Source organism: Crocodylus porosus, unplaced genomic scaffold (genome assembly GCF_001723895.1).
Source record: "Crocodylus porosus isolate Cpor-Errol unplaced genomic scaffold, CroPor_comp1, whole genome shotgun sequence".
In the NCBI taxonomy this organism is placed as follows: domain Eukaryota; kingdom Metazoa; phylum Chordata; order Crocodylia; family Crocodylidae; genus Crocodylus; species Crocodylus porosus.
In genome coordinates, this window is record NW_017728906.1 from 163,727,914 (window position 1) to 163,740,247 (window position 12,334).

Consider the following 12,334-nt stretch of genomic DNA (forward strand, 5'->3'; position numbering starts at 1 on the left):
GGAGGTAGATTAAATATTATTCCAATGTTATAGTTTTATAAACGAAGGCATAAGAAGGTGAAATTACTTGGATCAGTATCTTATGGAAGCAGGTGGAATGGCTAGGATTCTTAGTCCCTAGTCTCAACCACAAGACCCTATTTCCCCTCACCCCCAGGTGGGAGTGGGGGACAGGGTGGGAACAGACCAAGAATTGGATTATAGGCCGTGTGCAGACAAAACGAGGGACATGTCACTTTCAAGCAGGCACCGCTTTAATGGTGTTGGTTTTTGCATACCTCAGCAGCATACTGCACGTTAATTCCAGCCGCTGTAGGAAATTCAGCTGTGCAATGCACCTTAAATGAGTTGGGGTGCGGCAAAGTAAAACTCCTTGAAGGAGGAGTTTTAGTTTGCTGCCCCTACAGCTGTGAAGCGAAGCACCAAGCTCCATGCAGCTCTGCAGGAAGCCCATGCAGGCAGCCTGACAGCAGCCCAGGAAAGCAGGCTCCATCTAAGGAAAATAGCTAGCCTGATTCCCCCACAACCCTGAAGCCCGCCTACCTGGTTGCCTGAGCTGCGCGGGGCCCAGTGCTTCTTTCTGCAACTGCAGTGTCCCCTGGAACAGCCCGAGCTGAGTGCCACCTGGGGGGGGCGCTGCCACTGCTAGAGGGAAACACTAGCCCCCACCACAACCCAGTACTGCTCCACCCACCGGCAGCTCGCCCTCCTCTCCCTGCCAGAGGCAGGTAAGTCAGCAGGGTGTGTGCATGACACAGAGGTTTAAAGTCAGCCCTAAATTGAAGCAGTGTTTTTTTAAAGCCCACCGCTTCAATTTAGGGTCCCCATTTCATCTACGCATGCAGTGAAAGGGAAAAAAAAAAGTTTACTGTGAACACAATTCCCAGCTACTAGGTTGTGAGCAGCCTTCTTAGTCCCGTTTCCCACTGGCATAAACACACTGTTTTATGCAAGCCCCGCCCCCCTGCTACTCAAGCATAGATTAAAAAAAAAAAAAAAAGATCACAACTAATTTATAACCTAGTCTAGCTTCTGTGGAAAGGGATCCAATTAATAGGTTTTAAATTATTTTAAAATGTGTGCTTAATATAGTTTGCTGATAGTTCACAATTTGCTGTAAGATAGTTCAAAAGCTGCAGCAAAAATTGCTGAAACAGATCCACAGTCAGCAAAGATAGGGCCTAACTTGGGTCTATTTGTTGGAATACTCTAGAAATGACAATTACCTGCCCCAAAATTTGAAACCCAGTTTTATGCTGCTAAATCCTCATGAGATCTGTGCTGATCATCTCTCCGTCTGGGATTAAGAAAAGCAAGTGGAGCAACTGTCACAAGAGAATTCTGTGTTCAAAAAGGAATGTTCTGTAGTGTTCAGGAAACAGACCCAATATTGTGGGATGAGGAAAAGAGAAGCCATATGCTACCTCACTGATAACTCTCCTTCCTATTGAGATGTCCACCTCAAAAAAAAAAAAAAAAAACCAACCTCAGAGGAGGATGGTGGAAAGAAAAAATAAAAAACTGAATATAGCCCCTACTTTTTCCACATCTGAGAGGGGAAAAAAATAGAAAAGAAAAATCTTCCCCTTCCACCATTCTTCTCATCTCAGGAAGTTCCTCTCCCATCAATGCACTGCTGTGCATGTGATTTTTCAGCGGAAAAGGTTTTGATGTTTATACAAATCTCGCTATTTTTGCTGATCTTTCTTCTATTTCTTGAACTGATGCTGTTGACCAGACAGTCATAGGGGGCTCTGTTAAAGACCGTTGTGGTGTCAGATTGCAGTTAAAAACGTCATCTATTGAACCTGAAAAATATTTAAAAGAGCAGGATTACAACAGACTTGCAAGGAACTGAACAGAACAGTAATGTACATTACCAAACCATGAGCAAGAAGTAGCTAAGTTAAAAGACTGAAGAGCAATAAATTTGAGTACTCGCATAACTCAAATATGAGAAAGGAGATACAAAAAAAAAATCTAGTATTTCATGATGTTAACAAATTGACAAGTTGTCTTTTTAAAAAGGGAAATATCTTTTAGAAGCTAAATGGAACTGGTAATGTGGCATGGTTATTAATATAACTAATTATGTGTGAATTACTTTACAGCCAAATAAATCCTAACATGATTATCTCTGCCTCTAAAGAACTTCTAGTCTCATTTTGGTTGCAATGCAAAACACAAATTTAACAATAAAGGGCAGAGAATAAAGAAGAACAAGTGTTAAAGTCAATTTTATGCAGAATTTGAGCTTCTTAAAGCCAGAGTATTGTATACTGTAAAAAAATCATCCTCTGCAAATAACAAAGATGCGTTAACTTTAATTCATTTGACATGGACTGCATAGCTTAGGTTTTAACTGAAGGTACTGAATGACTTAAGATATCAGAATTTCTCATTAAAAGAAAAGAATTTCAGAAATCCCAATTTTCTACAAGTTGTATAATCATAACTTTAGAAAATCAGAGTTCAGATAACAAGGTTTACTTCTACTATATAAAACCAAGTGCTGTGTTGTTTTGTAACATACCTCTTGAGGTAACACTAAATTTTCTGTCTGAAAAGCTGTTGCTCAAGCGGGCATGTGGCTCGCTCATTTTTTCAAGAAACATTGTGATTATTTCCTTCTTTTCTGGGTTGGTGCTGGACAAATTCAGAACTTTCCCATTCACTGCAACTGTGCTTTTGCTGATTCCAAACCAATAAAAGAAATCAAACAGGGCATCTGATTTGAACTCAAAAGAAAAGCTCAAGGCATCTCCATTAACCACGTGGCTTCCTGGAGGAAAAAAGCTCTTGACCACCTCCTGGAAATCAAACTAAAAATATATATAGTTAAATGTCTAATTCAAACTTTGCCCTCACAAATTTAGAGTTTATACTGTAGTTGTATCTTTATTTGAAAGCCTTACCCACAGCAGGATTTGAATCTGAAACTGCACAGAGATTCCACGTATAATTCCACTTCCCCAATACCATACATCTTGCTTATATTTCAAACCTTGTGGCAGAAGAGAGCTCACCTCAAAGCAGCAGAAACTGAAGCAATGCACCCGTCTAGTGAGGCTTTCAAGGAAAATCTAGGGCTGCATCTAGACGGTCATGTGGTATGTGGCACCACAGACCCATCTGTGGCAGGGTAACCTGGGGTAACCTACTGCACACCAAAGGGCACAGGGCATGGGTGTTTCCCAGGGACAAGAAGCAGTGACGCAATACGTGCCGCAGCTTCTTCTCTCCAGGGAAACAAACAAATGTGCTCATGTGGACGCAGTCTAAGCAGACACAGGAGTTCTGTCTTAACACCAAGAAGAGAGGCTACCGTACGTTGAACTTCTATGATTACAGGGTATATTATTTTATTATCATTATCATCTTCCTTCTGGGAACTGCAGAATCTGACGTATGAATTAAGTTTAAGGATTGGTTCTTGTTCGTGCAACAGATATGCTCCCACTTATGAAGACTGCAGACTCATTTAAATTAAATCCTCATTTAAAACCCCCTTTTTCTTAGCCTGGCTAATATTTAAAATTAAAGAAGACAACAAGCTAGCAAATGTTTATCATTTTTCTTGTATGCAAAACGTTACAAAATGATATTGTAATGCTTCACTCTGTTTTATAGATTTGCTTCATTCTCAGTACTCAAGTTTGTTACCCTTTTGAATATTCTCACAGAATGAAATATATACTTTATGACATATGTTCAGAGGAATGCTTTATATTTAAGCTTGAGTAAGCTTAAATGGATTAAGCTTGAACAAGGGCAGAATTTTGCTCTTTACTTACTAAATTTTGGTATAGGACTGAACTGCAGTCTTGGAAGCTAAACAGCATCAGTTCACTGCTAAAGAGGTGCTTTAAACTTTGAATTAATGTCATTTTCTTAAATTTATGTTGTGTTGTTTATATTTGAAGTGAATAAACCATATCCAACTGTGAATCAAAGCTATTTGTTCTTGGTTATTTTATTTGGAAAAAAAATCTCTGGTGATAACAAACATGGCTCATTTGCAAATCTTAAAAAGCACTTCTTTTTGTAGCTCACATAAAATAAAGATGGAATGCTATTATTCAGAACTGATAGCCTTGACTATCTTATAACAATGCATTCATGACTTACCCGAAGTTTATAACTTTCTCCAAACACTGAGGATATTATGTTGTCCATACCATGCTCTATCTGTCTTCTTATTTTGGGATGTCGAGTGTTCACAAGAAAGGCATATGTTTTTTCTGAAAGCAAGTTAAAATGCTACTAATTTCTTAACAGGACATCAGCAACATTCATCAACATACACTGAAACCTTTATACCATGAGTTGTATTTTCATAAAAAGCCAGCTGTAGTTCTAATAATCCATGTTCAAGAATTCCCATATACCTCTTAATACATATAAAAACTACAAGACAGATGGCATGATAACAGCTCCTCCTAGTAGCAAGCCTTAGTAACCTGAAAAGCCTAAAGAGCTACATGGGCCTAACAAAGAATTTTTTTAGCTCTTTGTGGAAGTCTGTCATTTTGGTGCCAATAGTCGTATCTCTGATCTCTCTTAAAAAAGACAAAAATATATGTATGAAAGCAGTATTGGTTTTGTACTACTCAGTGGGTGTGTCTACACAAGACGCTATGGCACAATAGCAAGGAGCTACTGTGTCATGGCTCGTTGGTACCATGCAGCCGTACTGCTGGGCACTAACTGTGTGGCAATGATACTGCACAGAAGTAGTGAGCTACTTAGGCAGTAGTTCATTGCTAGTGAACAGCAGTATCAGGAAAAAATCGTGCGGCAACGGTACTGCGCAGTCATTTAGTACTTGCATAAGCAAGAACTAAATGACTATGCAGTAACAATTGTGCAGTCTGCCACTCATGTAGATGTGGCCCGTGAACTACACCTATGTAACAACAGTTCATCCAAGTATTAAAACTGAAACTGTTGGCACTTCAGTCCTATTGGATATTCTGTAGATTATCTGGGGAAGGATGGCTTATAGAGTAATGGATCTCCAATTATATACAGGTATCCATGACTTCCTAATAGAAGTAGAGCTGGGGTGGAAGAGACAGTATCTTCTCATGTCACTCTAAAAATCTCTCTGTTGACAGTTTCTCCTCAACAACCTTGGGTTTACAGGTTTCCCTTGATTTATACTGTACATGCATTCCCAGAGAACAGCGCATAAATTGACTTTGCATAAAGCGAATCCACTTACAATGTTACAAATGTGGATAGGTTCCCACGGTGGTGAGGCAGGGAGTGAAGCTGGGACTAGGGAAGGGGCAAGGGGAGGGAGCAGCAAAGCAGAGGAAAGAAAGTGACACTCACCCCAGCCCTGGCTGCAGTGGCCCCAGGAGCTGCTGGCACCAGCTGCCTGCTGGGCAGCACCGTGCTCCACCTGTCCCTACTCACCTCTGCTCCTGGGCTGCACTATGCCCTGGTGCAGGCAGCTGGTGTCAGCTGCTCCTGCTGGGGCTGGGGTGAGCATTGTGCCCCACACCACCCAGAGCTCCACTTGTCTGCATTCACCCCAGCCCAAGCTGGAGCAGCCCTGGGAGCAGCTGACACCACAGCTCAGCACAGCCCAGGAGCGGTGCAACAGGCAGAGCACGGTGAAGCCCAGCAGCTGCAGGCAGCTGTCTCCAGCCATTTCTGGGGCTGGGGTGAGTGGAGCCATGGCCCTTTCCCCTCTCCACACACTTACCTGCTTGGGTAGGGGGGGCATCTATGCTAATGGCATAAGAGTGAACTTACCTCACATATAATGAATTATGGGTCTAAATACGTTCACTGCATAAGAGAAAAATTCACATATAAAAAACCCGCATAAATCAAGGGAAATCTGTACATCTTTTACTCCTCTCTGTCCTTCATCTAGGCTTTTCCCAAATCCCATTTCACCTTCTCCACTTCTGAAGTCCTATTAACTGGATGCATCTCCACAAGACACTTTACTGCGCAGTAGACTAATCTAGATTAGTCTACTGCGCAGTAAAGTGTCACTATGTAACCGTGCACAGGAGCTACCATGAAGTAGATGCGTTTACTGTGTGGTTTTCTAGTACCTGTAAATATGGATAGTAGATTTACTGCACAGAAGCGCATGGTTACATAAACACAGGCAGCAGGAAGGAGGAGAATTTTCCACTTCCCAGGGCAGCTGCCTACTTCCCAGCTGTCCCCTGCCCTCGGCAACTGCCTGCTGCTGGGGCTGGCTCCAATCATGGACCAATCTTGGAGCCGGGGCCAGGAGCTGCCTGCTGCAGGGGCAAAGGGACATTATTCCCATCTGGGTTTAGCAATCAGAGCTGGCTCCGGCAGCAGGCAGCTGCCCAGGGCAGGGGTGTGGGGTGGTAGCCAGCTGCACCAGAGGTGGGAAAGATTTTCTTGTCCCCCAGAGCCCAGGCCTGACCCTGATACCCCCTGTCAACCCAGGGCTGACACCCTGAGGAGCCTAGAGCTACCCCTGGCTACCATATAGTAGGAGAGCAGAACAGGAGTATCCCTGCCCTGAACTGTTCCTGCTGGGAGCAAATTTGAACATGTAGAAGTGCTCTCAGGGAAAGTAAAATACTGTGCAGTAAGCTTTCTGTGCATTAACTGCATGTGTAGACAAGTCCACTGCTTGGCTTTTTGTACTGCAACATCCTCAGATTCATCTGCAGACTTTCCTGACAACAGAGTTTTAAATTGTACAATACAGAATAATGAAACCAATTAAGTGCTTTGTCCATCATTTTAGGAGACTTGCAGGAGGGGGCTCAGAAGCTGAATTAAGGACACAAGCACTGCCCCAGGTTATTTCACTGAGGTAACTGAAAGTTTGGCCATGAATCTGAAAACTGGAACAGGATCAGAAAAAAAATATATATTTGCTGAGGATTACAAGGTTTCAACAGGGTGAAACTGCAATAGTGTTGACAATAAAAGTTACTCTGTGTGTAGATACTCCATGGATGCAGCCTTCTAGGAATTAGCGTGGAGGCACGGCTCTTCTGCATGCTAATAAGCATAATAGAGAATTCCTCAACTGTAGACACTGCAAACCCTGGGAATGCTAGTTTTGCAAGACAACAGGATCTGTTACAAAGACCCCTAGAGATGCCTTACCTCAGTCCCTATACACCTCCAGTATACTTTTCATTGTACAGCTAACTGACCGCATATATCATAAGCTTCCTATCTGCACAATCTACAAGCTAGTATTATAACTCATGGAAAATACACTAAACATTTGCAGTACCTGATTTTCAAATCAAATTAAATAAAAATCAATTGTCAGCCAAGCACTGAAAGTCACTGCTTCCCATTGAGGATTTTTTCACACCAAATTTCAACTTCCAATGAGCTGGAAATCAAAATCGAAAGGAAATCACAAGTGTACTTTTCATGCATCTTCAGCTTAAAGTGCTGAACCATTTTTGTTTAAGTTTAAAAAAGGGAGAAAAAGAAACATATTAACAGGAGGAATAAAAGTATGCAAGACAAGGGTGTTCACCCTTGGCCCATGGGCCAGATCTGGCCTGTGAAGCTGTATTATCCAGCCCACATAGCTCCCTCCAGGTCTGAAAAATCTTGTGGTATGGTGACAGTGGCAGCATTAATTGCCACTCCCTACCCATAAAATGTCAAGACCTGCGGAGAGCCCTGTAGGCAGACAGCATGGCTCTGCATGCTACCTTGGGCCAGGGCAGCACACAGCTCTATGTGTACAGGACCAGGGTGGCAAAGAGACCTCCCCAGGCAGCACAGGGCCATCCCCATGTGGAATCCAGCCATGGACCAGCCCCATGCTGCTTATTTAGCTTTTGAAGCTAAAAGGCTGAAAAGTGCTGGTGTAAAACACTAAGCTCAAAAGGTGACGTTTAAGAAAATTATAAGGAACTGAAAACAGAACAAAGTAATCAGTGGGTCCCAAATGATGAACCCAATGCACCAAATTGCACAAGAATCTATCTAGCCCTTGTTTTTATTTGAGGAAATGTAATGTAAATAACAAAAAGAACAACATACTTACCATTTGGGAAATCTGGTTTTATTTTCACATTTGTGAAGAATACCAGCGGCCTGCTTAGTATAGTATCTCTGTAGTCTTTATAATCACGATGGCTTGTGAGCACTACATCCCTATTTTAAAAAAAACACATTACAACTCTACTAGCTATTATTTTGAACAGTACATGTTTACCAAATACAGTTTTACAAAAAAAATACCCAGGATCTCTAGAGTTCAAGTTTTCCCTCATAAAACCATGAAGATAATCATGGGATTTGAACAGGATTCCAACTCTTTCATTAACACTGTGGAGTCTAGACAAGATTTTTACATTTTGGCAACTATCGTAAGGCAACCAGAAGGTACCTGCTGAGGACCTCTGAATAAAACCAGCTACTTTAATTTAGACACCCAAGTTTATCTACCAGAATTCGAAAATGCTGTCAATACTTTAGATGTATAGTGTTATGTTGAAATGTACAGTGTTGCTAGTTATCATGCTTTTACTGTGAAGACCACTGTATTAGATACATTTCTTAATGCCTTTGCTTCTAAAGTCACATGATGCAGGAGTCTCCATCTAAAAGAGATACCCTCTTGGAAGCCAACAAAATGTATTTTTAACAAAAAGCACTCTAAGATGTAGTTGAGCACTGGACACAATTACTACCAGTCCTCAAAAGGTGTTGTTTTAAAGTAACATTTTGGCAGAGAACCCCACATTTAATATTTTAAACTAAGTTAAGCCGAACTCATGATTTTCTGGGAATTTTCAGTGTTTTTCAAATTGGGATTCTATAGTTCTGGAAAATCCACTTCACCCAACCTTCTATAAAATTATGACCCATCAGTTAGTTTTATTAAAGATACAGGCATGAACTAGGGAACAGATCCTATTACACCTGTTGGGCACCTCAAGATATAATCCTATTTCACTCCACTTAAAGCCCTAAATAAATAAATAAATAAATATGCTAATTTGCCTATTTTTGTAATCTGCCATCTCTAAGCCAGGAGTGGCCAACCTGTAGCATGTGTGCCACGAGTTAAACAGGCAACCCAGTGACAAATAGAGCAGGGAGCAGAAAGCAGCGCAGCAGATTGGGCAGGAGTTGCAATGACACTCGGGAAAGGTGTGGGGCTAATTTGCAGCCCCCCCAAAGATCTAAGCCTTCAGACCAACTCACAAAAAGCAGACCAAAAGGACCCATCCATGAGCTGCATTAAAGGTGGTTTCCATTCCATCACCAGTTACATGCCTCAATGGCACTTGCCTAGCTGCATGGGTGGCATTTCTGGAACTTGGGCTTAACTTGCAATTCTACACTCACGCAGTGCAGATGCATAAGCATCTGTGTAGCTACTGCACATATTCAGTAGGCTTTGCACTAGCTGGGCAGGTGTACATGAACACTGATGTGTAAGGAGGAGAACCTTCTCGTGTTTTATCCCTAGTAGCTAAGTAGTTAGGCCACTTGCTCAGGAAGCAGAAGACCCAGTTTTTAGGGCCACCCCCTCCACCCCACATCTTTCCAGCTTCCCAGCAGAGTGCTCTAACCACCACATCACACTTTAAGCATTATCTAGCATTCATGCCTCTCTGAACCAGTTGGTTTCCACGGTGTCACCCTGCCCTACCTTCTGCATGTTAGTCACAGACTTTTGTCTCACAGCAGGATTTGAATCTGAAACTGCAGAGGAATCCCACATATTTGTCCCACTACAATTTCATGACTTATGTGCATACACAGGACCTACATATGTAGTCATCTGTATGGGACTCTTATGTGTTTACACTGCACAGGTAATAGAGGGCAACAGCATTACAAACTGTGTGTAAATGCCAAAAAGACCACTTAAAGAGCTGGCAAACAAAAGGTTGCACTTCTAGAGTAAGTCATGCCTCAAAATACAAATAAAATAAATATTTCAGGGGCATCAAGAGCTGGCCTATATGGAAAGTGAAATTGTTAGTGTCCAATTTAAAATTAATTCATTTTAATTTTTAAAAAATTGCAACCAGGAGTGTTAGTTATTCTGAGGGCAGCTTGTGTGGACACATTTCAGAAAGTATATGCACCTTTTGTACAGGTTTGACTGCATGTGTCTGTGCAAAAGGAGTAACATTTCCAGAGTAATAAACTAAATTAGGCTCTTAAGTCCCATTTATGGTTGTCACTTAGGCCAATTTAAAAATTTTTAATCATGGTCCTATTTAAAAAGGTAGATTATGCAACTAATGGACTAATTACAAAGGGGTATTTAAAATGCACATGACAAAAATCTTTATAGAAAAGAAGAAGTCTTTCCCCGTCTACTAGATCAGGGATGCTCAGCCTCCAGCCTGCGAGCGGGATGCAGCCCGCAGAGCCATAGGTATCAGGCCTCTGGGGCTCCCCACCAACTGGGAAATTTGGCAGTAGGGGAGGGGTGGCGATAAATATGGCCACCCTCCCCCACTGCCAAATTCCTAAACCCCAAGCCCTACATAGCAGGTTGGGGCCAGGTTACACCCCTCCCTGTACCCAAGTGGCTGGATAAGGCCAGGCCATGCCCCTCTCCATGGGCTGGATGGGGCTAGGCCATGCCCCCCTTGTCTCCCCGTGGGCTGGCCCACACCGCTTTCCCACACTGGGCCGGGCCAAGCCAGGCCAGGTTGGAGCCCGGATGCCCCCTGCCACCCTGCACACTGCTAGATGGGGCCCTGCCGCAACTATCTTGTGCCAGACCGGAATCATCAGCTGGAGCCAGCCTGAGGATGGCATGGGCACAGCCCATCCGGCATGCCGGCCAAAACACTGAGCACCACTGCATTAGATAATTACAATGCTGACATAGTTACTGGAACCTATTAAGATTTTGGCAGGATGGTTTCAGGTATTAACAGATGTCTGTTTCTGGAAGAATGGCTTGCCAATAGTTTAATATAGTTTAAAGCCGTCTTAGTTCTAAACACAATACACAAGTAGGATTTCAGGGAAAATTTTTCAAGCATTTTGTCACAGTCAAGTTATAAACCTCAGAAACTAGGAACGTATAATGGAAGCATTAGTCGACCTCACAGCACACTGTGACCAAAGATAAGTTCACAGAATTACCCAAGACCTTGTCAACCCAACAGTTTTGACAGTATAACTGCATCTGCACCATAACTTCCCTGGCATAGCTACATCACAAAAAATAAATGACACCCCAAACTGATACAACTAGACTGAAACACCTGGGTTTAGTGCCAGGTTCAGAGATGCGGGGGGAAAAATGGTTATCTGCCTTTCCCTGCAAGAGCTGAATTAATCTGTTCTTCAAATATGCATGAACTCCAGGATGTGGGACAGACCAGGAAAGCTGGGTCAGTCAGCCACAGAACAAACTGCACAGATATTTACATGAGTCAACATGCTGGCTGCCCTCCCTCCTGCACCAGTTAAATTTCCAGAAGAGGGAACCAGCTGCAGGGGAAGCTTATGCTTATGCTTTTCCCTTAGTTTATCACCCGCTCTAGTTTTATAGCCCCTCGCTCCCTTCAGCTCAATCTTGTTTGTAGCTAGCTGCCAGTGTGCTGGGCACCAGGAGACACAAGGGGCTCTCTGGACACTTCTGCACTTACCATTGTCAGCACTGTTAAGGACAAACCAAAACACCCAGTTGCAAAGCCAAAGCAGCCACCTATGTTCAAGCAGCTTATACTATACACCAGGGGTCAGCAACAGTTCTGTGGCAGAGTGCCCACAACCTCAACACCAGGGGCAGATGGTGAGGGAGCCACCAGGGGCCCGATCCTTGTTGTGCCACTGCAGCCCTGGCCTGTTCCATGCCATCTGCCCCAAGATGCACGTGCCAAGCAAAATGCTTCCGAATGCCATGCTCTGCACCCGTGCCAGGGGTCACCTACCCTTGCTATACACTTCCAAGGCAACCGCGGAGCTGGGGCTAGCATCAAGATCCAAGACCCCAGAGCCCAACTCAGGTGCCTAAGTAGAAGAGCCCGGTTTTCAGGGGTGCTTGCAAGGCAGCGCCCAGCTCTGAAACGTCCAGGCATCGGGATGCCAGCTCCAAAGCTCACCCTTACCCAGGTTAGTGGGCATAAGTAGGGAGAGGTGGGGAGGCCCCTGGCCTGGTTTTGAGGATGGCTTGCATGGGCAGGAGCCTGGCTCCGCCTAGATGGGGTCCCCTGCAGCCCTAGGCCTGCGGCTGGCGCTGCCCCCCCCGCCCAGGGGCTCTCTACTTTTCCCGCACGGACTCGAGCCCCCCGGAACGCGCGGGAAGCGCAGAGCCCGGCCCGCGGCGAAGGCCCGGCCCGAGCAGGGCGGGTTGGGGCGGCACCTGCGG

General features: G+C 43.8%; 1 protein-coding gene across 1 annotated transcript in view; it reads right to left on the bottom strand.

Annotated features, from left to right (window-relative positions):
- Positions 1 to 1,026: 1,026 nt before the first annotated feature.
- Positions 1,027 to 12,334, bottom strand: part of MEDAG (mesenteric estrogen dependent adipogenesis) — an 11,595-nt gene continuing 287 nt past the window's right edge. Inside the window, exons 2-6 of the mRNA XM_019528522.1 lie at positions 11,613 to 11,623; positions 8,027 to 8,138; positions 4,129 to 4,241; positions 2,534 to 2,822; positions 1,027 to 1,808 (exon numbers count right to left, since the gene is read on the bottom strand). Coding sequence (XP_019384067.1) covers positions 1,675 to 1,808; positions 2,534 to 2,822; positions 4,129 to 4,241; positions 8,027 to 8,138; positions 11,613 to 11,623 — 659 coding nt within the window. The 3' untranslated portion in view covers positions 1,027 to 1,674. The remainder of the gene's footprint in view (positions 1,809 to 2,533; positions 2,823 to 4,128; positions 4,242 to 8,026; positions 8,139 to 11,612; positions 11,624 to 12,334) is intronic.